General features: G+C 35.3%; 1 protein-coding gene and 3 non-coding genes across 4 annotated transcripts; all 4 read left to right on the top strand.

Annotated features, from left to right (window-relative positions):
- The first annotated feature begins 1,481 nt into the window (after nt 1-1,481).
- On the top strand, nt 1,482-1,574 carry LOC147282893 (small nucleolar RNA snoR118). The gene has a single exon (XR_015123164.1). It is a non-coding gene; the product is annotated as a small nucleolar RNA snoR118 (small nucleolar RNA).
- Nucleotides 1,575-4,157: 2,583 nt separating this feature from the next.
- On the top strand, nt 4,158-4,250 carry LOC147282892 (small nucleolar RNA snoR118). Its single transcript, XR_015123163.1, has one exon. It is a non-coding gene; the product is annotated as a small nucleolar RNA snoR118 (small nucleolar RNA).
- A 4,942-nt stretch (nt 4,251-9,192) lies between these two features.
- LOC147282891 (small nucleolar RNA snoR118) lies at nt 9,193-9,273 on the top strand. Its single transcript, XR_015123166.1, has one exon. It is a non-coding gene; the product is annotated as a small nucleolar RNA snoR118 (small nucleolar RNA).
- A 10,042-nt stretch (nt 9,274-19,315) lies between these two features.
- Nucleotides 19,316-25,868, top strand: LOC147282890 (guanosine-3',5'-bis (diphosphate) 3'-pyrophosphohydrolase, putative (DUF2215)). Its single transcript, XM_086248074.1, has 10 exons — nt 19,316-19,462; nt 20,174-20,396; nt 20,635-20,792; nt 20,885-21,030; nt 21,745-21,807; nt 21,912-22,004; nt 23,004-23,165; nt 23,774-23,865; nt 24,246-24,403; nt 25,024-25,868. The coding sequence occupies exons 1-10, from the start codon at nt 19,357-19,359 to the stop codon at nt 25,323-25,325; spliced, it is 1,503 nt and encodes a 500-aa protein (XP_086104200.1). The 5' UTR covers nt 19,316-19,356; the 3' UTR covers nt 25,326-25,868.
- The last annotated feature ends 1,458 nt before the right edge of the window (nt 25,869-27,326 follow it).

The following is a 27,326-nucleotide window of genomic DNA, read 5'->3' as shown; positions in this document are numbered from 1 at the left end:
TCAATTTATACATTTTTCATCTAAAATGTCGAGATAATCAAGCAAAATTTAGCAAGAAATAAAAGAGGAAAAATAATGCATGAGGAAAAAATGATAAGATCTAATTGGAAGGGACCATTTTGCCCTCAAAGATTTGGATAAAAAATGTGTAAATTGACAAAAGAATCTCAATTGGCAAAATTGAAAAAGTCAGAGTCTTTAATTTTATAAAGGGATTAATACCATTTTGCTCCCCCGACTATTACACTTGTATCAGTTTGCTCCCCAGACTTCTACTTTGGAAAATTAAGGACTCTGACTTTTTCAATTTTGCCAATTGAGGTTCTTTTGTCAATTTACACATTTTTTATCCAAATCTTTGAGGGCAAAATGGTCCCTTCCAATTAGATCTTATCATTTTTTCCTCATGCATCATTTTTCCTCTTTTATTTTTTGCTAAATTTTGCTTGATCATCTCGACATTTTAGATGAAAAATGTATAAATTGACGGAATAACCTTAATTGGCAAAATTGAAAAAAGTCAGGGTCCTTAATTTTCCAAATTAGAAGTCTGGGGAGCAAACTGATACATGTGTAATAGTCTGGGGAGCAAAATGACATTAATCTCTTTTATAAATTAGAAATTTGGAGAGTAAACTGATACAAGTGTAATAGTCTGGGGAGCAAAATGGTATTAATCTCAAAAAATAATGTTAGTAACTTAGTACAGCAGCACTCATAAAGATAATAAAACGAGAGAGTCGAGACTCATACCCTATATCAGTCTTCGAATCCTCCTCTGCAAAAATGCTCACCCTCTCTATCACTCTCTCTCTCTCTCTCTCTCTCTCAGAGTTTTTATTTTAAATCTTTATTTTCTTTAAAATTTCATTATGATGCCTGATGATGACAGATTGAAAATGTAAAGAGCGGTAGCGTGGTTGCTTCTCTTCATTAGCCTTTACTCACCACCACCTCTCTCTCTCTCTCTCTCTCTCTCTCCGTCTCTCTCCATCTCTCTACGAGTCTACATACACACAGATACACACACTAACACACAGTGTCGTGGAGTGTAAAGGCTTTTGATGAACGCTAGTGGCTTTAAACCGCGAATGACTCGTTCAAAGCTATGAAGATCTGAGGGCATTTTCACAAATTTCATGACCCATTTGGGGTTTTAGCCCCAAACCTAATCTATATTCCAAGAAGTCAGTTTGACCCTTGCAAGTGTAATTGGGCCCCAAATTTTCTTATTTTCTTAGTTATGCTTTTATATAGCTCATGATTGCTTGCACTGCGCTGGTTCTGAAATTGGGTTTCATCACCATCCTTATTTCTTTTGTCTGGTGTGCGGCATTTGATGTTTAGTTGGCCCAAAATTCTCTTATGTGCATGACTATGGTTTGTATTTGTGGCCGGTAGTTTATAATGGCTTAGTTTTGAAATGGATATTTTCTTAATGGGTAGTGGGTGTTTGGTGTTAACTGTTAAGTGGGATTGTGGGAAATGATAATACATGCACTGGGCTCTGAGCAGTTAGTTTTTAAGTGCAATTATTGATGGAAATGCAGCCTAGATCTAGCCATATATGATCCTGGTTGAACCTTTTGCATTTCTGTGGTACAGGTGTTGCAATGTTAGAGTGCAATTTCTGCATCTGTAGTGGTACTTCAGATATTATTTCAGGCTTACGTATTTGAAAATTGGAAGCAATGATGCTGTGGTGATGACCAGATCTACCTGTTATTTGTTCGTCCTCTGTCTTTGCATGCTCTACTTGTGGTTGTCTGAGTTTTTCTTGTTTGCAGCCTCCAAATGGAGAAATTATTGTTTGCATCCGAAACACCAGGTCATGATGCCAGGTGGTGTATCGGACACATACAAAAAATTTCTCCTCAGAATGATGCTGCAATTTCTTTTTTTGCCTGATGATGGAAAACTCATTTGTGGGAGGGGTTCTGTGGATTATTTTTAGTGGCCTTTTCTATCCTTTTTTCTGTACTAGTCATCATCATCATCATCACCACTCTCTCTCTCTCTCTCTGTCTCTCTCTCTCTCTCTGTCTCTCTCTCTCTCTCTCTCTATCTCTCTGTCTCTCTCTTTCTCTCTGTCTCTCTCTCTTTCTATCTGTCTCTCTCTCCCCCTCACTTTCTTTCTGGCTTGTATGGTTGAGGATGTGAAGAGGCTCATAAGGATAATCCAGCGGATAACCGTCAATGACCAGATATAGCTATGAGATCTGAAGGCTTGTCATGATAGATTTTCTTTTTCAGATATGCTGATTGAATCTTTAATTATTTTTGATCGTTAGTTATTGCTTTAATTGTATTGTATTGATATCTAAGGTTCTCCTCTATGATTGTAAATTTTTTTTTAATTGACAATGGCACTTAGTTTTTCTTTTGGTTTATTATGTTCTAGGAGAAGTTATAATGTATGATTCTCGAACATATGCTCAAGTGCAATCTTGTTCATTTGCCCTGTGATGCAGACTCATTCTTGGTTGGTTGCTTTGATTTCCATTATGAGCCTTGATCATCACTTCTGGTCTTTGTGGTGGTGGTGGTTGTTGTTCTTGTCATTTAAATGTTAAAAGGCTTAAAATGAAAATCAAAGCCAAGCTATCCTTGAATCACAGTTTTGGATATGATGTATCTGAGGGCTGTTTGTTTCTTTTTTCTTAGTTACGTAGGGTTGAAGAAATGGTTTTCTTTTTAATTCTCACTGTCTATTAGTGAAAAATCTTGAGCTTGGATACATGAGTTTTTCTTTTTGCTTCTGGTGGGCTGATGCTGTCTTATGCATTGTCAAATCTATATCTTCATCTTGCTGTTTCTTGTATTGGAACGTCTTTACATTCATGTATTGGACTTAACCCTTGTTAATTTATATTCCCCTATCCTATCGCCAATGACCAAACTGCCTTCATTTCTTTCACCTCTCCATTTTCTATATAGATCCTGTGCATCTATGTACACACATGCGCATATGTATGTGTGTGTGTATCGGTGTACAAAGGCTTTTGGTAGATTCCATTAGCATCAATCAGATTTGATGAAAGCTATGTGATCTGAGTGAATGTTATTTTCATTAAAAAATAAACCTCCTGCACTCCTCTGTGAGCGCATGGATTGGAGTGTGGGAAGTTTATTTTGGATTGCATATATCATTTTTTTTGGTGGTGTGTTTGATAAGATTGTGATTTATTGAATGATTTTTTTTAATAACAGTTTCTTGGTACTTTCAATCAGTTTTTCAAGTTTAATCTGGTGCCAAGGTTTTGATTTGAATGGTTGATTGCTATAAGATTGCAAATTATAGAACAGACTACCTTTTTGAGTATCTGTTTAAGTAACTCTGAGCTGAATATATTTCAATCAATTTTGGCTACCTTTGCGCTGCACTTTTGAAACCATTGAACTCTTAGAGTGCCCATCAAATTATTTGTTACTTGTTTATGTGTCAAGGTATGGCATGGCTTAATGAATAAGTTATTTAATTTAAATGTCCATTGGATTTGTGTGATGTTCATTCTTTTTTGTTGTAAGTATGATGCCCAGTGATGGAACAATTGAAAATCAAAAGAGCGGAATGCATGGTTGTTTTTCGTCATTAGCCTTTACTCACCACCTCCTCTCTCTCTCTCTCTCTCTCTCTCTCTCTCTCTCTCTCTCTCTCTCTCTCTCTCTCTCTCTCTCTCTCTCTCTTCATACATACACACACATACACTTACAGTGTCGTGGAGTGTAAAGGCTTTTGATGAATGCCAGTGGCTTTAAACTGCGAATGACTCGTTCAAAGCTATGAGATCTGAGGGCATTTACACAAATTTCATGACCCATTAGGGGTTTTAGCCCCAAACCTGATCTATATTCCGCAAGAAGTCAGTTTGACCCTTTCAAGTGTAATTGGGCCCCAAATTTTCTTATTTTCTTAGTTATGCTTTTATATAGCTCATGATTGCTTGCACTGCACTGGTTCTGAAATTGGGTTTCATCACCATCCTTATTTCTTTTGTCTGGTGTGCGGCATTTGATGTTTAGTTGGCCCAAAATTCTCTTATGTGCATGACTATGGTTTGTATTTGTGGCTGGTAGTTTATAATGGCTTAGTTTTGAAATGGATATTTTCTTAATGGGTAGTGGGTGTTTGGTGTTAACTGTTAAGTGGGATTGTGGGAAATGATAATACATGCACTGGGCTCTGAGCAGTTAGTTTTTAAGTGCAATTATTGATGGAAATGCAGCCTAGATCTAGCCATGTATGATCCTGGTTGAACCTTTTGCATTTCTGTGGTACAGGTGTTGCAATGTTAGAGTGCAATTTCTGCATCTGTAGTGGTACTTTAGATATTATTTTAGGCTTACGTATTTGAAAATTGGAAGCAATGATGCTGTGGTGATTACCAGATCTACCTGTTATTTGTTCGTCCTCTGTCTTTGCATGCTCTACTTGTGATTGTCTGAGTTTTTCTTGTTTGCAGCCTCCAAATGGAGAAATTATTGTTTGCATCCGAAACACCAGGTCATGATGCCAGGTGGTGTATCGGACACATACAAAACATTTCTCCTCAGAATGATGCTGCAATTTCTTTATTTGCCTGATGATGGAAAACTCATTTGTGGGAGGGGTTCTGTGGATTATTTTTAGTGGCCTTTTCTATCCTTTTTTCTGTACTAGTCATCATCATCATCATCACCACTCTCTGTCTCTGTCTCTCTGTCTCTCTGTCTCTCTATCTCTCTGTCTCTCTCTCTCTCTGTCTCTCTCTCTCTGTCTCTCTCTGTCTCTCTCTTTCTCTCTCTCTTTCTATCTGTCTCTCTCTCCCCCTCACTTTCTTTCTGGCTTGTATGGTTGAGGATGTGAAGAGGCTCATAAGGATAATCCAGCGGATAACCGTCAATGACCAGATATAGCTATGAGATCTGAAGGCTTGTCATGAGAGATTTTTTTTTTCAGATATGCTTATTGAATCTTTAATTATTTTTGATCGTTAGTTATTGCTTTAATTGTATTGTATTGATATCTAAGGTTCTCCTCTATGATTGTAAATTTTTTTTTAATTTACAATCATGCTCCTCTAAAGTCTATTCTGTCTTGTATTACCATAGCATAGGCATCCTCTCTAAGGTTACCTTGACAATGGAACTTAGTTTTTCTTTTGGTTTAATATGTACTAGGGGAAGTTAATATTTATGATTCTTGAACATATGCTCAAGTGTAATCTTGTTCATTTGCCCTGTGATGCAGACTCATTCTTGGTTGGTTGCTTTGATTTCCATTATGAGCCTTGATCATCACTTCTGGTCTTTGTGGTGGTGGTGGTGGTTGTTGTTGTTCTTGTCATTTAAATGTTAAAAGGCTTAAAATGAAAATCAAAGCCATGCTATCCTTGAATCACAATTTTGGATATGATGTATCTGAGGGCTATTTGTTTCTCTTTTCTTAGTTACGTAGGGTTGAAGAATCTTGAAAAATCTTGAGCTTGGATACATGAATTTTTCTTTTTGCTTCTGGTGGGCTGATGCTGTCTTATGCATTGTCAAATCTTTATCTTCATCTTGATGTTTCTTGTATTGGAACGTCTTTACATTCATGTATTGGACTTAACCCTTGTTAATTTATAATCCCCTATCCTATCGCCAATGACCAAACTGCCTTCATTTCTTTCACCTCTCCATTTACTATATAGATCCTGTGCATCTATGTACACACGCGCGCATATGTATGTGTGTGTGTGTGTGTGTGAGTATCGGTTTGGGAAGGCTTTTGGTAGATTCCATTAGCATCAATCAGATTTGATGAAAGCTATGTGATCTGAGTGAATGTTATTTTCATTAAAAAATAAACCTCCTGCACTCCTCTGTGAGTGCATGGATTGGAGTGTGGGAGGTTTATTTTGGATTGCATATATCATTTTTTTTGGTGGTGTGTTTGATAAGATTGTGATTTATTGAATGATTTTTTTTTTAACAGTTTCTTGTTACTTTCTATCAGTTTTTTAAGTTTAATCTGGTGCCATGGTTTTGATTTGAATGGTTGATTGCTATAAGATTGCAAATTATAGAACAGACTACCTTTTTTAGTATCTGTTTAAGTAACTCTGAGCTGAATATATCTCAATCAATTTGACTATCTTTGTGCTGCACTTTTGAAACCATTGAACTCTTAGAGTGCCCATCAAATTATTTGTTACTTGTTTATGTGTCAAGGTTTGGCATGGCTTAATGAATAAGTTATTTAATTTAAATGTCCATTGGATTTGTGTTCTGGATGTTCATTCTTTTTTGTTTCAAGTATGATGCCCAATGATGGAACAATTGAAAATCTAAAGAGCGGAAAGCATGGTTGTTTTTCGTCATTAGCCTTTACTCACCACCTCCTCTCTCTCTCTCTCTCTCTCTCTCTCTCTCTCTCTCTCTCTCTCTCTCTCTCTTTCATACATACATACATACACATACACTTACAGTGATGTGGAGTGTAAAGGCTTTTGATGTACGCCACTGGATTTAAACCGTGAATGACTGTTTCAAAGCTATGAGATCTGAGGGCATTTTCATAGATTTTATTATACGCAATTACCCATTTGGGGATTTAGCCCCAAACCTGATCGAAATTCTGCAACAAGTCAATTTGACCCTTGCATGTATAATTGGGTCCCAAATTTGCTTACTTTCATAGTTATGCTTTTTATTAGCTACCGATTGCTTATATTGCACTAGTTCTGAAATGGGTTTTCATTAACTTATTTCTTTTACCTGGTGTACGGCATTTGGTGTTTAGTCTGTGCAAAACCTTCTTATGTGCATGACTATGGTTTGTATTTGTGGTTGGTAGTTTATAATGGCTTTGTTTTGAAATGGAAACTTTTTTAATAGGTAGTGGGTGTTTGGTGTTAACTGTTAAGTGGGATTGCGGAGAATGTGATACATGCACTGTGCTCTGAGCAGTTTAACTGCGATTATTGATGCAAATGCAGCCTGCAAAGCTATTTAGGACCCTGGTTGAAATCCTTTAGCATTGGTGTAGGTTACAAGTTTTGCAATGTTAGGGTGATTTTTGTATCTGCTAGTGATAGTTTAGAAATTTAAGGTGTATATTTAATTCATTAGCTAAATTACAATTCTGGATATGATGTATCTGAGGGCAACTTGTTTCTTTTTTCTTCGGGAAGTGGTTTTGGAAGAAAAGGTTGTCTTTCTAAATTTTGAGACTGGAAATTAGTGAAAATCCCGGAGCTTGGATACCGTTTTTTGTTTTGTCACAATGAGTTTTGCTTCTTGCTTCTGGTGGATGGATGCTGTCCCATGCTTTGTCATATCTTTATCTTCATCATGTTTCATGTGTTGGCATATCTTTATGCACGCACCTATTGGACTTCACCCTTATTTTGATTAATTATTAGCCTTTATACTCCACTACGCAACCAACAACCAAACTGCCTTCATTTCATTTGCCTCTCCACTTTCTATATAAATCCTTTGTATGTATATATGTATGGATGGGTGTATTTCTTGGTTGTGTGGGAAGGATTTGGTAGATTCCACTAGCATTAAGCCGGATATGATTTGATGAAAGCTATGTGATTTGAGGGCCTGCGGACCCCATATTGTCTGTGATTTGAAAGCTATGTGTTATGCAGGAATGATTTATGTTTAAGCAAACAAATTGTTCGATAAGAGTGATTTATCGAATATATTTTTATAATACATAGTTTCTGATCACTTTCAATCTGTTTTCTAAGTTTAGTTCGGTTTATGCTGATGCTAAGGTATAACATTTTTTTTTTATTTATTAAATGCTAAGGTTATAACTTTTGAACGGTTTATTGCGATAAGATTGCAAATTACAGAACAGAGTGCCATTGTAGTCTGTTTGTGTTGAGCTGACTTGATATCTAAATCATTTTTCCTTGAGTTGGTGAAGTTTCCTTATAAAAAAGTCTTTTGTGTGTATTTATTTTTCCATTATCCTTTTTTTTATAACAATTACTGCAAATTGTTTACTTTACCAGTGGCTCATTGTACATGAATTTTGTCCATGCATACATGCACACATATGACATATGCTTCTTCCTGTCTACAAGTTAGTTCACGCTATGATTGTATGAAAAACACGGTTCCTCCACTTATATGGTGGTTTCTTTTGGTAATGCTTTTGCGCATTCTTTTTTATGTGCCCAATGATGGAAACTCATGTTTCAGACTAGTGCTTTTGTATTCATTTTAAGCCTCCATTTATTGCACCACTCTGACCATCATCAATCCTAGCTGCTGCAACTGCTTCTTCTTCTTCTGTCAGAGTTATTGTTGTTATTATTATTATTATTATTATTATTTGTGGTGATGGGTGGTGTTCCTAAATGTTGAATGGCTTTCAATGAAGCTTCACTGTCTTTATCATTTTATTGCTATGGGGTCTGAGGGCTCAAAACTAGATTTGGCTTTTCTTTATAAAAGTCTGAGGTCTTTAACAGCAATCCCTAGAAAAGTATAATAAAAGCCACCTTGACACTCAAACCCTTACACCTATATCACTCTTATCTGTCATCATCATTGAATCTTTTTTTCTTATGTTATGGATATTATAACTAGTATTAATTTTTTGGTTCAATTATAATGCCCAATGATGCCAAATTGAAAATCTAGAGTGGTAACCGTGATTTGATTCATTAGCCTCTACTCACTTTTTCCACCACCTCCTCCTCCTCCTCCTTCTCTCTCTCCCCTACATATATATGATATTTACACACACACATGCTGACATGCACACACTTATGTGTAGTGTTGTGGAGTGTAAAGGCTTTTGAGTAACGCTACTGGCTTCAAACCGTGAATGACTTGTTCAAAGCTATGAGTTCTGAGGGCTTTTGCATAGATCTGGTGATAAGCAATTAACTATATGTGGATTTAGCTCCAACAAGTCAGTTTGACCCATTCATGTGTAATTGGGTCCCAAATTTCCTTACTTTCATATTTATTTTTTTGATTAGCAACTGATTGTTTATACTGTGTTGTGAAATGGGTGATCATAAAAACCCTTATTTTTCTCTGGGTGTTAAGAAATTGGTGTGAAGTTGGTCTAAAATTCACTTTTGTACATGACTATGTTTTGTACTTGTTGCCGGTAGTTTATAGTGGCATACTTTTGAATTGGATTTTTTTTCTCTTGTGTAGGGGTGTTTGGTGTAACTGTCAAGTGAGTTTTTGGGGACCAATGATTGCACTGGGATCTGAGCAGTTTATAACTGTTATTATTGATGGAAATGCAACCTAGAAAACTATATATCACTCTGATTGAAATTCTTTTGTTTTGCTGTGATACAGGTGTTTCAAATGTAATTTTGTTTTGCTAGATTGTTTTTTTAATGTGCAAGCACTTGATTCGGTAGAGATAAACTGTGTCCGGGACTTTGAAGCAGTGATGCTGTGCCATGTTTTCTGTCTTACATAGAGATAAGCATTGGTTTTTTAAAGTGTAAGCATCAGTCTACCTGTCTTTCTTTGTATTATGCCTTTACATGTTCTTTCTTTTTCTTCTTCTTCTTCCTCTATCTTTGCAAGTAAACCAACCTATATGCAGGCTCAGAATAATATTGTAATTCTTTTGCCTGATGATGGAAAACTCATTTGTGGGAGCGGTTCTGTGGATTATTATTATGAGCCTTCTCAATCTTTTTTGCTGTACTAGTCATCACCATCACCATCACCATCACCATCACCACCATCACCACCACCACCACCCTCTCTCTCTCTCTCTCTCTCTCTCTCTCTCTCTCTCTCTCTATGGCTTGTACAGTTGGAATATGTGAAGAGGCTCATAGTGGTAATCCAGCAGTTAACCATCGATGACCAGATATAGCTATGAGATCTGAAGGCTTATCCAGTGAAATTTTTTTCTATGATATGCTTATTGAATTTTTTTTAATGATTTTTGTTATGCTTATCCATTATGCTCTTCCTTTATCTGTTAGTAGATTTCTTGTTTTACCGTCATCCATTGGACTAATCTTTGTCAAAATGCAAATAACTGTTTGATGTATTATTCTAGCTATGAGTATTTGGGAATTTGAAGTAGCGATGCTGTTCTAGTAATCCGTTCTGTTTTTTTACATGTTTCTTCTGTTTTTTTACATGTTTCTTCTTCCTCTTTTCTTGTTTGCAAGTGAGCCAACCAATTTCCGGGCTTAGAATAATATTGTAATTCTTTTGCCTGATGATGGAAAACTCATTTGTGGAAGTGGTTCTGTGGAATATTGTTACGAGCCTTTTCTATCATTTTTACTGTATTTGTAGGCATCATCATCATCACCACTCTCTCTCTCTCTCTCTCTCTCTCTCTCTCTCTCTCTCTCTCTATATATATATATATATATCTCTTTCTTTCTTTCTTTCTTTCTTTTTTGCTTGTACAGTAGATGTGAAGAGGCTCATGGTGATAATTCAGCAGTTAACCATCAATTTTAGACTAGATATAGCTATGAGATCTGAAGGGCTTGTCTAAAGACATTTTTTTTCCTAGTATGCTCCATCTTCATTATGTTGAATTATATTTGTGGGACTTCAGTCAACTGCAAATAGTAGTGGTGTCCCGTAATTGGGTTATCTTGACAATGCACTGTGAGATTGTCAATGGTTTTGTTATGAATACTATAAATGAGGAACTATTATGTGTGATTTTGCATATATGCTCAAGTGCAATGCAGACACGTTTTCTTGGGTCATTTTTTTTATTTTCATTATGAGCCTCGACCATCACTTGCTGTATTTCTACCATGAAGAGTAGCCAGTTACTCTTGGTGATGGTGGTGGTTATGGTTGTTTTTTGTTGTTCTCTCTCTCTCTCTCTCTCTCTCTCTCTCTCTCTCTCTCTCTCTCTCTCTCTCTCTCTCTCTCTCTCTCTCTCTCTCTCTCTCTCAAATAGTCAATCTAATAATTAATCTCAAATATTTATTTGGATCTAGTGTTATTAAAGACAAATACATTGTCCGAGGCCAAAAAAAGGATAAATACAATGTCTTTACCTATTAATGAGTCTTTTAGTATTTTATTCAACAATCAACAATCAACCCAGCAAACTAAGAGAGGCGGTATTGATTTTTTTTTTTCTTCTTTCAGTAAAGGCAAAATCTCTCTCAATGTCAATTATTACAAGTATGGGAATTATTCCAATTATGGGAATATGTAAATTTCAGAATGGATATTGAATAGCGATTTACAAATCAATTAATAAAATATTTGAAAATTTTATAATAGTCAATATAATTTAGGTTTCCATAATTGTCATATACACATTTGTTATTTACATATAGTCAATAGACCCAGCTCAATTTGGGTGGACTTATATTATTTTTAGTGTTAAATTACTATCATGTCTTTCAAAAATATTTTGACTCAATTTTAAGAATGGTGATGTAGTTACCAAGCCTACAAACGGTAATTGTGTAATAGTTTTCAATTAAAAGGCAATAATTGTGCAATAGTTTTCAATTAAAAAACGGTAATTGTATGACAATTATTAATTAAAAAACATAATACAATAACTGTCATATATAGCTACCAGCGCAACCGTCTACTGTCGTTGCCACCCCCACCAAATCATGGAAACCCTAAAATTTTCAAATTTTCATTAATTAGGTAACCTTTCTATGTTTAAGGGATTGATTCTTCATTCTTGTTGGTAGTTGTGATGTTTCTGTATGATTCTTCATTCTTGTTTAGGAACGATTTCACTCTTCATTCGTCTAAAAAACCCTTGTTTGGATGATATGGGGACAAAAATTGTTTAGGGTTTGGAGTTGGTTTGGAGAGTGAGGTTGAAAGTGAGTTTGAGAGTGAGGTTGATGAACGGTTCAGGTTGTTTGAGTATAGAAAGAAAATTCGGTTTTTTATTTTAAACATAATTTGTCATCAGTAGTCATTTCATCGTGGGATATAATGGTGGGATATAATGGTTCTTCCTGGTCAAAAATTGTATTGGGTAGAAAAAGAAAATTGTTAGGTATAAATAAAATTCCCCTAACAATGGGTATGAGTTAAAAAGATAGGGGGCCAAGGCCCTCCCTGGCCCCAATGACGTTCTGCCCCTGCAGCCACCCAGCTTACCCTCTAGTCTCACCTTATGTCCCCTACAAATCTGAACTTCCAAGAGTATGAATGTGTTGTGTTTCCTCTCAAGCTCTCATCCCCTCTTAATTTGTTCACCCTCCATTAAGGTATGATTTTTTTATCCCAAACCCAACTGCCATTTTTGGGTTTTCAAGTACCTCTCTATTTTTTTCAGAAAATTTCAAACTCCTAAAAATAAATTCTGAAAAAATTAAATAAATCACAAATAATTCAAATAATTCTAGAATATTTTTCTAGAATCATCAAAATGTGAATAACTCCAAAAATAATTTTGGAAAAAATTAACAGGGTCTCACACAAAGTTGAAACAAATATCAGAGAACATAAAGCTTAATTAACTACAAATTCTAAGAGTTGAAAACCTTATTTACTCCTACAATCACTTAATTAAGCAACAAGGTATTTTAAGAAACAACAATCCACATTTGTAAACAGGGTGATGAATCAAGCAAACAATGGCACTTATATATTAAAACGGTACGTAAAACTTTTATTTCTAATACGTACTCAATCCATGCACTTACTCAGTTCATGCAAGTACTCCGTCCATGCACATACTTCGTCCATGCATGTCCTCTATCCATGTACGTCCTCCGTCCATGCACTTTTAGTTTTCTTTTCACTAACTTTTTCTTTAAATTCTAATTTGTTTCAACTTTTCTTTATTTTATTTTTTTGAAATTTAATATATGCAAAAGCAATTTCAGTTTCACAAATATGCACGTTGTAAGAATATTAGTTTTTATTGTGGTGATATGCATTTTCTTTTTTGAGAGTTTGACTTTCTTTAGTCGAACGATTAGATTTTTACTAGGAGGCATAACTTTCATTGAGAATTAAATTTATATTACATATATAGTGCTTATATTCACGCCCTCTAACCTATTTCCCCACCTACCTTATTTTTACACCCACCATTAAATTTGAAAAAAAAAATTAAAACACTCTTCCCACCTCCCATTATTTCTATATATAATACACTTTGATATACTAATTCAAACACTCTTCTCACCCTCCTTCATTATCATCCCATACAACCATCTTTTTCCATAATTCTTTTTTTCCATAAACCCTAATTTTACTTTGTCACTAAAACTTAGAATCGCTAATACTATTTGGTTGATGCTCATACATCTATTAAAATGTATGATTATTCTCTACCCTAAACCCTTATTATTTATTTATTTATAGTTTTAGATCAAGAATTTATTCTATTTTAATGTTTTTTTATTTAGAAATTGAATATTAATTTTAGGGATTTAATTTGGAATTTAGGAATGAATTATAGGATGTGTATAAGATTCTTTTTCTACTATTTGGAAAAAAGATGGTGGGTGGAATGGTAGTTAAGGGGGGTAAGAAGAGTGTTTAGTAGGGGGTGTTTGAGTTGGTATATCAAAAGGTAATTATAGGAATAATGGGAAGTGAGAAGAGTGTTTTTATATTTTTTTTCAAATTTAATGGTGGGTGTGGAAATATGACAGGGGGTGAGAATATAAGCACTCTACATATATAACATTTTACAAGTTTTAGAAAGAAAATAAAGTACTAACAAAAAAAAAAACAAGAATAAATTTATGTATAATTAATGTATTTTTCTTGTTCCTTATATTTCACTATTCATGGTATTCAAATAGTAGTTACACATTTAAAACACTTACCAAACAATCTGCAACAGAAAAAGAAATATTTATACCAAACAGATATGGGGGGAAGAACTTGGACTAGATAAGAATTCACCTAAAAGCAAACCCTAGAAGCCCATAGCCCATTGTTTTTCAAACCCTTACCCTCCTTCTACCTCCATTCTATCTATAAATTGATCCAAGATTGAGGTGATATGTGCACATATGAACTCTCTTATAGTGTATTTGGGGGTTAAGTTCGATAAAGGAGATAGAGCATATGGTACTTGGGGGAATTTGTAGGCTGTGTTTGGGGGTAGCTACAGAAAGTCAAGATGAAGATGAAGATGAAGATGATGCTAATGAAGGATATGAAGGTCCTCGATTATGTATTAGATCGGATCAATGATTTACCAGAGGTATATCGTATATCCCTAATGGTTTACCATTAGTACTTTCTCTTTTTATTGTTTGGTTGATGTGGATCTGTTAGTCTCTCTAACATTTTGACATTAATTCTTTTGTCAATTCTACTATATATTGATTTGTTGTATGTTTTCATTTTTTTTGACTTAGCAGATGAGAAATTGAAGGAGATGGTGTCATTACTGTCTTGTGGCAATAGGGATTGTATCTTCATTGGAATTGGGACTTCAAGAAATCGTCTCTTCATTTATACGAACCCCATTGACAACATGGATATGATAGAGGAATATGGAGTCCAAGAATCTTGGACTAGCTAGAGTCCTTAAAGTTTCTTTAGAGATTTTAGCTCAAGAGCTTTATGTTGAAGAGAGCAAGATCGAACAAGCTTTCATTGAAGCCTGTATGCATTTTAGAGAATGGTGAAGTCTTGATGGATATAATATATGGAAGGGTCATGGTATTATATAATCCCGAGAAACAGACGATAATTGTGATATAGGTGAGATGTATTGATGGATCCATATTAGAAAGCCACGTGTCACATGATAAAGAGCTAGCTAAAGGAGGAGGTCACACGGATTGCCACGCACGCTTAGAACCGCTTAACAAATTATTGTTGGAATCGTTGTCTTACATCTAACCTACTTGGGTTTGTTAATCTCTAATTAGAATATAAATACTCCAAGTGTATTAGTTTTTCATTTTAATAAAAAAATATACAAAATTCAATTTCTATTTTTCATCAAGATGGATCTCAATGTATCTCAACCATATGTATCTAATCTAATATCTATATATGTAATTGTTCATTGTGAATACAAAATCATTCGTTGAAATGTGATATACAATATACATTGTGAACTTAATTTTGTCTTGGAAATATTAATTATGCTCTTGAAGTCTTTAATGATTAAATTAATTACAATTGATATTAGAGTATATGAATTACTCGGTACCTTGTACTTATTATTTAGGAAATTATGGTCTTTCTACCTTAATTAACAATTAGTCATAAGAGTTAATTAGGCTTAGTCTTGAATTAAGTGGGGGTACACAATTAGGATTACAAACTACGTACTGTAATAAATGATATATTGTGTAATTTTCCTTAGCTTAAAAATTAATGAGTTTCTATTTAAACTTTGAGAAACAAGCATTTGATTAGAAATTTATTATTTCTTAATTAAGAAACCTACCAAATCTAGCTTGTTTCTTTGAGTATTATTTATACATATACTTTTTAATTCTTAAAAAAAAAAAAATACATGTATGTTAAAAATACAGGTACGAACCTATAACCTCTGGAGACAAAAGGTCATTTGTTCATAGTTGTAGTATTAATTATACAATAATAACTCTGGAAAAAGTAAAACATATACATTAATTAATAGCTCTCTTCCATTTTCAACAAACCTAAACGTTCATCTTTTTCTTAATTTTGGGGACATGGCTTTGTCTTAATTCCCACATACTTCTATTTATATGGGATATCCATTCTCATTCAATTAGCTATACCTTTCTCTACTTGTCTCGGTTATTAATTTAAGGTGATTCATTTTCCATAATCTGTTTCTATTTTTCAATATTTTACTTTCTTTCTGGTGATGTTTTTATTTTTATTTTCCCTATGTGCAGATTATTTTAATTTTTCTATATATTGAAATCTTGATAGCTATATTGATTTTTACATTTCATTTCTTTTAGATGGATCAGAGGAGATGGGAGGAGTTAGCCATTGACTATTTGGTGGAAGTTTTTGGAAGAGTTGGAATGGTGTCATTGCTTTTGGATGTTCCTTTTGTGTGCAAGTCATGGTACAAAGCAACCCCTCACCCCTGACCCTTCATGCCTGGAAAGTCTCATTTTTCCAGATGACATGTACAAATAGATCCTTATTATTATAACATTGAAACTGAATAGTTTTGGAAATTTGACCTCTTTTTAAAACGATTTGTACATGATCGAATATCGACTCGACGAGATTCGTCAAGTAGTTCAATCATTTATGCAATGACAGAGTTGATCTGAGCCAAATAATTCACGTGAATCTCATTTAGTACGTATCATATTGATCAAACATATATATGATCTAATGATCATGATTTCTTTTATTATTTTTCTTTGCTGTAAATATAAATTAATATAGCATATCTTATATGTCACCCCAAAAAATGAATCATGGTAAACCATTATTGTTTGTAGGTGTCCTGGCTCAAGAAATTGTCTTTGTCTCATCATAAATCAAGCACAATTGCAAAATTAATTGGAATGTGGAAACTAAAGATTAGAAGTTAGAACTTATCGATCTTTATCCTCTAGTTCGAATTCAAACGATCCAGCTGCACTTCCTACGTGATTTACTTTATAATTATATGCACAATACTTGCATATAAATGGGCACAATATGCACAATATGCACATAAATTGTGTTTCATCTAAAGACATGACAATACAATACAATACATAAAAGTAATATCCTTTAAAACATAACCCAAATTAATGTTACGTGCCTATTGTAAAAAAAATAAAATAAAAATATACTTGCAAGTTTTCAATTTGAGTCCACTCGATCAATTCGCGACTTTGCTCGTCGGTTTTGCTAGTTGGGACTGGCATCAAGCTGTTGGAGTTTGGGCTCAAAGATGAAGAGGCGATTATGGCTTATCTTCAAACTCATTCTGCTATTTAGTGTTGTATTTTTTCAATCTTGGTTGACCGTTGACTGCTACACAGTACATTAACCAGAAAAAGAATAGACTGCAGAAGAAGCTTACAGAATTATACCCAATAATTTTTTCTTCTTACCTAACCTTCTAGCTCACTGCACCCAACCCAACATTAACTTTTTAATTTCTTAATTTTCTTATTATACTCAACCCAATTGACTGCTATACTCTCATTTTTGCATACTTAATACTAACACTGAAATTTATTTTCTTACTCAAAATAACTCTCATACCCAACATACCCAAATTCAAACACAAGTTACGCTAGACTGGACCTACCGCCATCGTCGGTGCAAGGCTCCCCTCCCCCGCAGCGTTCGCCTGGTCTACCACAATCGTCTACCACTATCACCACCATCTACCGTCGCCGCCACCCCACCAAATTGCAGCAACCCATCTCACATCAACTTCTTGGTGGCAATTTTCATCATTTAGGTAATTTTCCTATGTTTAAGGGATTGATTCTTCATTCTTGTTGACAGATGTGATATTTCTGCATGAATTTGAAAACAATAATTTGATTTTTTTTGTAGGTTTATGAGGTTGATGGAATGTTCATGGTGTGAGTTCATTCGGTACTGGTAGGCCGAATACGATGAGAGTATTCAGTAGCTAGCCACCGAATTAGTTTAGTATTTTAGAAACACTCCTACCAAATGACTCCAAAAATATTTGCTTCTTATGTGTATTAGGTGGGAGGGTTCCGATTAATACTTGTGGGTTGTTCAGTGGATGCTAACCGAATAAGAGTATATTGTTCAGTAACTACCTGCCGTATGGCCCATTTGGTTGACACCCACTGAAATTCATTATCGTGTTCAATACTAGTCCACCAACACGAACAATTTTTTTTTAAAGCGTTATATGCACAACAATTTGTAGAAAAAATATATATATGCACACATACCTTATTTGGAGGCTCCCAAGGAAAGATTTCACTCTCTATGCATCTAAATAAATAAATAAATAAATTCTTAGGCATGTATTCTAGTCTAAGCCAGCCCACAGGCCACCCCAGCCACTTCATCCAGGTTCAGACATAACCTTTTCCCACTCCTGTCTGACCTTAATCCTATCTTCTCATTTTCAAATTTCTATGTTTTTTCTTTTTCAAATCTTCCTCAACTCCAGGGTTATCTCTCTATCCAAATATTCAGTTCTTCTTGTTGTTTTTGGGACCATCTTCTTCTTCTAAGCCTCACAACCTCCCTGGCAAAAAAAAAAAAAAAAAAGCCTCACAACCTCATTCACCCATAAACCCCATATATTCTTCTTCTCCTTTTAGTTTTTGATTTTTTAAGATTTAATAATAGTTACATTAAGCTTTTAATTTCATTTTTAAATTTGGGGGTTTAATTTAGGTGTGGTTGGAAGTTTTATGCATCAACTCCTCAAGTTTTCATTTATTTTCTTCAATTTTCATTGTGATTTGTTGCGTTTGTCATTGATTAGCTTTGATTACACTATTTTTTTAAATGCACATCTGATTTGCTTGTTGATTTTAAAGTGATTTTATTAGTTTTTCTTACAGATATTATGAAGTTGTTAGCTTGTGTAATAATTATAGTGTCCTTTTACAAATCATAATTAGTGGTCAGTGAACAAACTAAAGTATCATAGAAGGTTGAAATTTCAACAAAATCTTCCATTGGAAAACAAAAAAAAATAGCTTAGAGATTTAGCCCATCATATTATCAAATCATGGCTTCGTCTTTATGTATGATGGGGATTGTGGAGGCTGCATATTAGGTTTTAACTTTAAGATTTTAGGGTTCGAAGTTAAACATAACATAAACCCGACAAACTAGTTCCGATGGCTCGAGGAAAAAGCAAAAATGTACTGTCAAACACTTGACATTGGCTGCAGAGCATTCAGCGCTTGGTATGCATGAAAAAAAATAAAAATCAATGGACAAATATTATGTGACGTAGAATGGTTACAATATTATTATAGTTTAGTTAGAATTCTAAAAACCATAAAGTTTTAGTATGTAGAATGTAAAATTAAAAGACATAAATAGAAGTCTCCCTAAATAGAATTTTTCATTTACCAAACACTATATTGCTTTGCTTCATAGTGGATTATGGTACCCAGTTAATTATATTTCACAGCACTTCTAAAAAATACAAATTATTAAATACTAAGCTGCTTTATTTCACGAATGGTTATATTTTATGACAACTTTACTTTACATAAATTATTTTCACAAAATTACCAAACTAGTGTTAAGTTTCCCAAATTACAGTGGCAATTCGGGACTCGGCAACAACAACGGCTTCTTCTCGAGTCGAGTGTGCCACTGCGTAGCGTAGCAGAGACGCAATAAACATGAGGAGAACATATTGGGCTAATGACAATTTTGCCCTTTAACCAACAACGCGCAAATAAATAAATAAAAATCGAATTCAGAGATTCAGAGCCAAAAGCCTTTCTCTTTTCGTTTCGTTCTTTCGAACGCAGAGAGTAGCGAATGGGCTCTGCAATGGGCTCTTCATCCTTCGCCACTCTTCTTCTCTTCTCTCTCTGCCTCTCTCTTTCGACCCTCTCACGTGCCACTCACGCGATCACTACCAAAGGTATCTACCCTTCTTTTAGTTGCTTTCCCTCCTCTACCTTCAAATTTCTTAATGTTTGTGGGTACGTTGTGGCTTGATTGGTTACTGAGAAAATAGGAAAAGCAATGAACTTTGTATGTTTGAGCATCTGGGTTTTGATTTCTTTCCATTCAAGGAAAGAAAAACTTCTTCTTGACTTGTTCTGCATTTATTTGGCATAGTTGCGTTTTGTTCTTTTGTAATGGAAATTATTAGTTCTATTACGCCTTTGTCTTCACGTTTGTTTGTTTTTCTTGGTAACCATGAGGTAGTGTTAGGGTTTCGTTATACCGCTTTGGTTTATCTGGCTTGAGCTATTGCTTGAGTGAAGTGTCAAATTGTTGGCCAATTTGTGCTGGTTAAAAGAATATGACTTTTAGAACATGTCTATTTTGGCCTAAAAAATTATGTCATTTTCAATCTTTTAGTGTAATATGATTTCGTTTTTAGATTTGGTCTGCATCTTATTACAGTACCACTCAGGTTACTATTATAGTGAGATCAATAACATTCACTAATCTGTACACTTTACTTAGCTATGATTTTAATTTTAAATCTGGTAGTACCTATTTTTAGGTATATTGAACTTTGAAGAGTTCGATTGACTGAGGTCTCTATGTTTACTTTTTGCTTTTATAGTTTCTGGGTTTGTTTATATATCTGAAAATAACTTTTAGAAATTTAATATCACAGTTGTTGATCTTGAAAACCCAGTACTAGATGTCAATCCAGCACCGCTTTCTGGGTACTCGGCTAATGCTGGTTCTAAAGATGTTTTACTGTGTGAACGGGTACGAGTTTCTGGTATATCCAGATTAAAACTTGGAAGTTATGCAAGTTCAGTTCGGATTACTTTGTCTCCATCAGTTGTAATCCCGGAGAGATTGCATAGCAAAATTCAGGTCTGCTTTCATAGGTGAGTGAAATGTCTTATCTTTGCTGTTGAGTACATGCTTTCTATTGCCCTCCCTCCCTCTCTCTGTGCTGTCCCTTACTCATTTTCCCTCTTCACCTCTCTCTCCCTCTCCCTCTCCTCTCCCCCCCCCCCCCCCCCCCCCCCTTCCCATACACACACACACACAAACACCAAAGACCTACAAATACACTTTTTTTTTCTTGTGCATTGGTCTGTCTGACTCATTAATTGTTTGTAGGAATGATTCACTTGGATTATGTCAGTGTGAAAAGGATGATTGGAAAAATCTTCAGAAAGGGTTATGGAGCTCTGTCATGTCCCCTTATGAGGAAAAATATGTTGATGTCAAGCTCATTGGTGCAATATCCGGAAATGTCACCATCACTGTTGAAGAAGGTCTGTCAAAAATAAAATAAAATACAGCTGACATTAATTTCGTATGCTACAATTTGCCGGCTTTGATAATTATCTTAACTCTATCTGTGCAGATTCTCAGCAATGGCGCCTTGTGTGTCTGGCACTGGGATTCATTTTGCTATTGGTGGCACCAATTGTCAGCAGTTGGGTTCCTTTTTATTATAGCAGTTCAATGGCTGTAGGAGTTTTTCTGGTCATTATAATCCTTCTTTTCCAGGTACTTTTTTTTTGCGTGGTTCAGATGTATTTTAGAGCAAATCGAATGGGGTTATATTTTTCTTTAAAATTCATTTAGTATATTTTTTACTTTCAATTTTTCTTTTTTTGCATGACAAGCAGACAGACAGAGGCACATGATTAACCTCGGAATTTATGACCTTATCCAGTATATATTATAAATTTTAGCAAATACACATATGTCGAAGATAACTTAGATTTTACTAAAGTTTATTGAATAGACAGATAGGAGGGTAGAGTTATAAATAGAAAAATGCCATAGTAAAGCTTGGTATCCTTCCGGAAGGAAAACAGAGAATAAATTCTTTGTTAGTTGATCAAATCCTTTTGATCCCAAGCTCTTGGTGTTAGCCCAAATGTTGAGGGAGGGAATCTTTTAAATTAATTTAGGTAATAGAAAAGAAAGTAATTAGAGTTGTAGTCCTAAATATTGGTCATTTAGTATCCTTTATCTTTCTCTTTTTTTAATTAATTCACTTTCTTTCCTCTATCGATACACTTTCTCTTTCCCACATGGCTTAGAGAACCATGAAGAGTTTAGTCTGCATGCTTTTATTTTTTGGGATAGTTTGAATGGTAATTTCAGATCTCCTCAAAAAAAAAAAAAAGGGTAACTCAGGCTTTCATGATATTTATCTTTCATCTGCAAATTTGTTGGAATGTTTTTCGTCATGCTTTTTCATTAATCTTGTAGGGAATGAAATTGTTGCCAACTGGAAGAAAAAATGTCTTCTATCTTACTATATATGGATCGGTGGTAAGATTTTTCTTCATTCTTCTGTTGCTTGAGAGTAAGTAACTTATATAATTTCATATAATGTATAATGCAAGTAAATCTCACAATTTGTTTTCCTTTTACAGCTTGGAGCCGGATCTTTTCTTTTTCATCAGTTTTCAGTGATGGTAAATTCAATTCTGGTAAATTTTGGGCTAAGTGAAGAGATGCACAACCCGGTAAGTATTTGTCCCTTAATTTTTTTTAAACTGGCAATATTCTCGTAATATTTTGGATGCTGGTGGTTCCAATTCCAATATAATGTATCTTCTCCATTATTTTTTATAAATATCAGTGAAAATATGGAATCAAGAAATATCAACGATATGTCATTTGTGCCTTTTCATACTTGTTTTAAACTCTCTCTCTCTCTCTCTCTCTCTCTCTCTCTCTCTCTCTCTCACACACACACACACACACACACACACATTCATTTGTGTAAGGTGTATATTGAAAGCCTTGTTCATCTCTGCCTTCACTGGGAGAAAATTTGAAGCTTATTTGTAATCCTACACAATCACCTCTACCTAATTTAATTTAAATGCTTTCTGAAATGTGTTGTAGCTATTTGTGCGTCCATCTACATATGAAGGATTGGAAGACTTTTTTTGGTGGGGTGACCCAAGGATTAGAAGACTTTTAATGGCACTGATAGGTGGTAGCAGTGTGGAGGATAAAGGGCTTACTATCATTATGGATTTTTTTTATATTATATCATTGTCAAACATTAGATTAACCTATTTTTGATGGGCTGGTTTCCTGTAGTTTTTGGGATCTCAGTTTTGTGACAAATTACATAACATTAGTACATCATTTGAAGAGGCAAGTTTATACAACGAATTTGTGTATTTTGGATCCCACATGTCCACTAGTTTACTTAGAGAATTGTATTTATTTTTTTATTTTTGCTTTGATGCCGTGCTTAGTATTGGTAATAGAGCCTTCATCAACAAACAATATCAGGATGTCTTGTGCATGCATGTGTTCAAATTAATAGTTTAGCAAGAGAGATAATCAAACTAATTTGTAAGAGTTATATTATAAGGCCTTTTCATAATTACTTGTGTGAAGAAAAATGGAGGGAAGAAAACTTTATATTAATTTAGCTGCATCTGATGCGTTTTCTTGGATTACATGATGGTATATTGCCTTACCTACTTGTCAATTTTTGCTTGCAGGTCTCTATATTTTTGCTAGTGGGAATTATCCTTGCAGGAGCTGCATTAGGGTACTGGATTGTGAGGAAGTTTGTCGTCTCAAAAGATGGAACAGTTGATGTTGGTATAGCCCAATTTGTTAAGTGGGCAATGCGTGTCGTTGGAACCACCTCCATCTTGCAGGTGTTCTCTTGCATTCCTTTTGGCTGTATTATTGATATTGAAGTAGAAACATTTCATTTTTAATTTTGTTTGTGCTTGCATAATCTGAATTTGGGATATTACTGATGCAATTTGTACCTGTACTATTACATGGACCCTAAGAAGAGAAGTACTCATTTGCAGACAGAAACAATGCTTGGGTATTTGTGTTAACAGTTCTATAATCAGATTTCCAACTAGCATGTGTAACAAATGAATCCTACTAGGTCATGGTGAATTCCTGCTTTTAGCTAAAATTATTTTTGCATGAACATTTTAGTGCAAACAAAGTTTAGAGCAATTTTTTAGCCCAAGGGTATCAGAGGAGAATAATTCGAATTCTCTGAATATAAGCTGATGTCTTTGTGTCCTAAGATTTAGCTTGTAGATAAATCTGCTTTTATTTTACATTTGTCTTGTGGACCCACGGTCACTTGCTATTGGATTGGTTGATTCTGGAGTACAGGAGTAGTCTACTGTTAAAACTAGTTTTATATATTGATGTAATTGCCAAGGTTTTGTGTGTTTGCTTTTGCATTTCTCATATGTTATTATTATCTAAGTTTTTCCCCTGTTTCATTATTTCTCAGAGCACTCTCGATACTCCTTTAGCAATGGGGGCTTTGGTTTCTTGCTGGGCTATCTGCAAGCTTACCACTTCTCTGAAATGGCATCCAACAATGTAAGTCGTCATTAAATAAGTGAATGCATCTTACTGGGAATAGTTTTCAAGTTTTTATGTTGTAGGTATAATTTATTACTGTCTGATCATTCAATTAATTGAAACTTTATCATGAACAGTATATTTTCCTTGAAATAAGTGTAGCAATTCTGACTAAATTTTGTATTTGGAAGGGAAAAATGAGTAGTTCAAGAAAATTTGGTTAGATGAATAGATGCAGTCCTGATTATTGATTAAGAGATTATTTTAATTTTCATGGGAATATGGTCATTATGTTCTTAGCATTTAATGACAACAATTTGTATCCCAGATTAATTTGCAGCTGGTCCATTTCATCCTACGTTTTTCACATTAAAACATTTTCCCATGATTTCATCCAGGCATCAGTCCTATGCTGGAAGTGGGAGTCCTTGGCTGCAGCAGGGAAGAGAAGCCCGAAAGCACAGTCGTCCAGAATTTCTTAGCAGGTCCAGCCCTCAAGGGAAGAACTGGAACGGTCCAAGGAGTCCATCTGCTTGGTCTGACTCTCCTGTTAAAGGTATTACTTTCTGTTGTTGGCTTTTTTGGTGTGTTGTTACAAAGATATATGTTTTGATTGATCATTTGTTGCAACTGCTCAGTAGTAGAAATATCCTTATCTTATCTACTTTTACAGAGTTTGGGTTGGTTATTTGTTTTGTTAAACAATTGCAATATTCATTCCCTTTCAGCCTTAATTATCATGCAAGAGGAATCCCTTAGAGTGCATGTTTTTGCACAATCTGTAATTTTTAGTTCTTTGCAAGCATTTTCAGATCTTTTGCCTGAATCTTAAAACTTTTAAAAATGAATTTATCATATAGTTCTGATGACCAAGATATTGATTTTTCGAGTGGAAGAAATTGTTTTCCACTTGTGATTTTTAAAGCGTGAATCATTCTTTAAGATTTTTCTCTCTATTTTGTGGCTCTTATGCCCCTCGACTTTCTCATTACTTTCTTTTTTAATGTTCGGGTGAAACAAAGTCAGATGCCCTTGCAATTTCTGTTCCTTTAACCCAGTGAAGTTTTGTAGTGTCTTGTTTCACCGATCACTTTATAAATGTCTGACACATCGGGCAAGGTTGTGTGACTGCCATTTGACACTTTCAATTATTCTATTTGTTTCTGTTTGTTGCAGGTGTCATGTCAGCATCCTTTGGGGCACGTAATCAACCAGAACACTATTCAACCTTCCACAAGATGCGAAACCGAAAGAAGTTCACAAAGAAAGAGTGGGATGATTTCACACAGGAATCAACCCGGCAAGCTCTAGCAGAATGGGCAGCATCTCCTGAATTCACTGATTGGATCATTGAGCATGCTGACCGCATACAACTCCTTCCAAGCGAAAGCTCAGAAGAAACTGTGGGCAGTGAATCAGATTCTACCGATGAGAATGTCGTGGCAAGCAAGGATCGGTTTGGTTTTCTTAATTGGTAGTGACTGGCGAAGAATATCATATCAACAACCATGCAGTGCGCTTTTTGAAGTTGGCTTAGGTTGTATTTTTTAACTTCTGATGTAGATGAAACTGTGGGAAGTGAGTCAGATTCTACCAATGAGAATGTTGTGGGAAGCAAGGATCGGTTTGGTTTTCTGAAGTGGTAGTGACTGGCATAGAATATCATATCAACAATCTTGGGGTTTGCTATTTGCAGTTGGCTTAGGTTATATTTCGTAACTGCTGATGTAGATCACACTGACTTGGACTGCCTCTTTGAAGGAACATGTAGAGGTGTATAGACCTGGGTAGGAAGGACTTAAGTTTTTATACTGTTCAGCATTATTGTCAACCTCATGGCGATTTTGGTGAAGCTAGTTAACCATGTCATAGGCACAGCTTTTTTCATACTGCTTTTCTAGGCCTTAGTAATTCAAGGCACATTGAACCTGATGTAAGTTAACTGCAGTCTTGTACTGAATGCGGAAAGGATTTATGATTCTATTTCTTCTCTAAAGTTGCATTCTTCTTCGTACCTTCTTAATTATTTATTTTTATTCATCTCTTGGAAATGATTTATGATTCTATATCTTCTCTAAAGGTGCATTCTTCTTCGTACCTTCTTAATTATTTATTTTTATTCATCTCTTATTGTTATCTGCTGTAAGTTTCAAGTCCAGTCTTGTCCTAAATTTGAAGGGATTCATGATGCATGGGAGGTTAGATATTTGATTTCAAACCTCTCATGAGCCAACCAATCAATCATTTTCACCAAAGATGTAGATTAGCCTGACTTTCATAAGCCTTGGACTCGATCGAACTTAAAATGGCTGGATTTGAATGTTCAAGTAATGATCATGTAGAATAGGGGTGGGCCTCGAGCGGAGTGGGTTGGGTGGGTGCCCAAACTGCCGGGCAAACCGAGGTGGCTGTTTGCCATTCTTCCAAGTCGTAATTGACTAGTTCTCTAGTCAGTTTGTTGGTGCGGGTCGTGGTTGGATGGTGGGTCGGATAATGGGTGGAGGAGATCAACAGCGCAGAGAAAGAGAGAGAGAGAGAGTCGATTTGATGGTGATGGAGTTTGTGGTGGAGGAGATCGATGATGGTGGTGGTGGTGGAGCTCGTTGGTGGAGGAGATCGACTGAAGGTGAATGTGATGGTGATGATGAAGGTCTAGTTGGTCGGGTGATGGTGATGGTCTAGTGAAGGTGATGGGGATGAAGCGGGCCGGTTGGATTGGTTTCGGTCGGTGGAGGCTCAAAACCAATATCGGCCCAATTATAATCCGGTTTGGCAGCTTGGTAGTGTTGGCTCACTCGCGATGACCTAGACCCGACTTAATCAGACTCGAGCAAGTTGGTCGGTTTTTCAGGGTTGATGCCCAAACCTAATGTAGAATGTTGTCTTATGTTTAAGAAAGTTTAATAGGATTATAATTAATTTTAATTTTAAATTTGAATCACTTTAGTTAAGGTGGAATTAAGGTTTTGCTCCTTACTGTTAGAGCCAGATTTCACTAAAGTTTTTGTTGTGTCAATTTTGTCCCGATAATTTTCTAATGGTTTCACTTTGAAGAAACATACTTAATTCTAGGGGTGGAATCTGTTCGATAACTGAACCGATATTACGCAACTGATAATCGTGTTGACACTGGCGAAAGGGGGAGAAACGCAACCGCTACCGCCTCTGACACCTTTGGTTACCGACAACTTCAGTATCGGTGGTGGTCGGTCAATTTCTCTCTCCTCTTTCTTCTTCTTCGGGAACACTGCCAGCTCTGGGCATTGCCACGATCTCTTCTTCTTCGGCTCCATCACCTGCAACACCTCTGGCAACACAGCACCGAAGTTGGGCAGTTTTGAGGAGGGCAGAGCTGGCGGCAGCCACGTTGCAGACTTGCAGCTAGGTGTTGTTGAGTTTGGTGGCTGGTACGAATAAGCAAAGAAAAAAAGAAGAAGATGAAGCAGAGAAGAAAAATATAGAGTCGGTCAATAGCGGTT

Source organism: Dryas octopetala, chromosome 6 (assembly GCF_963921425.1).
Source record: "Dryas octopetala chromosome 6, drDryOcto1.1, whole genome shotgun sequence".
NCBI lineage: Eukaryota > Viridiplantae > Streptophyta > Magnoliopsida > Rosales > Rosaceae > Dryas > Dryas octopetala.
Note: the sequence above shows the minus strand (reverse complement) of the source record. Positions and strands in the feature narration are given on the sequence as shown.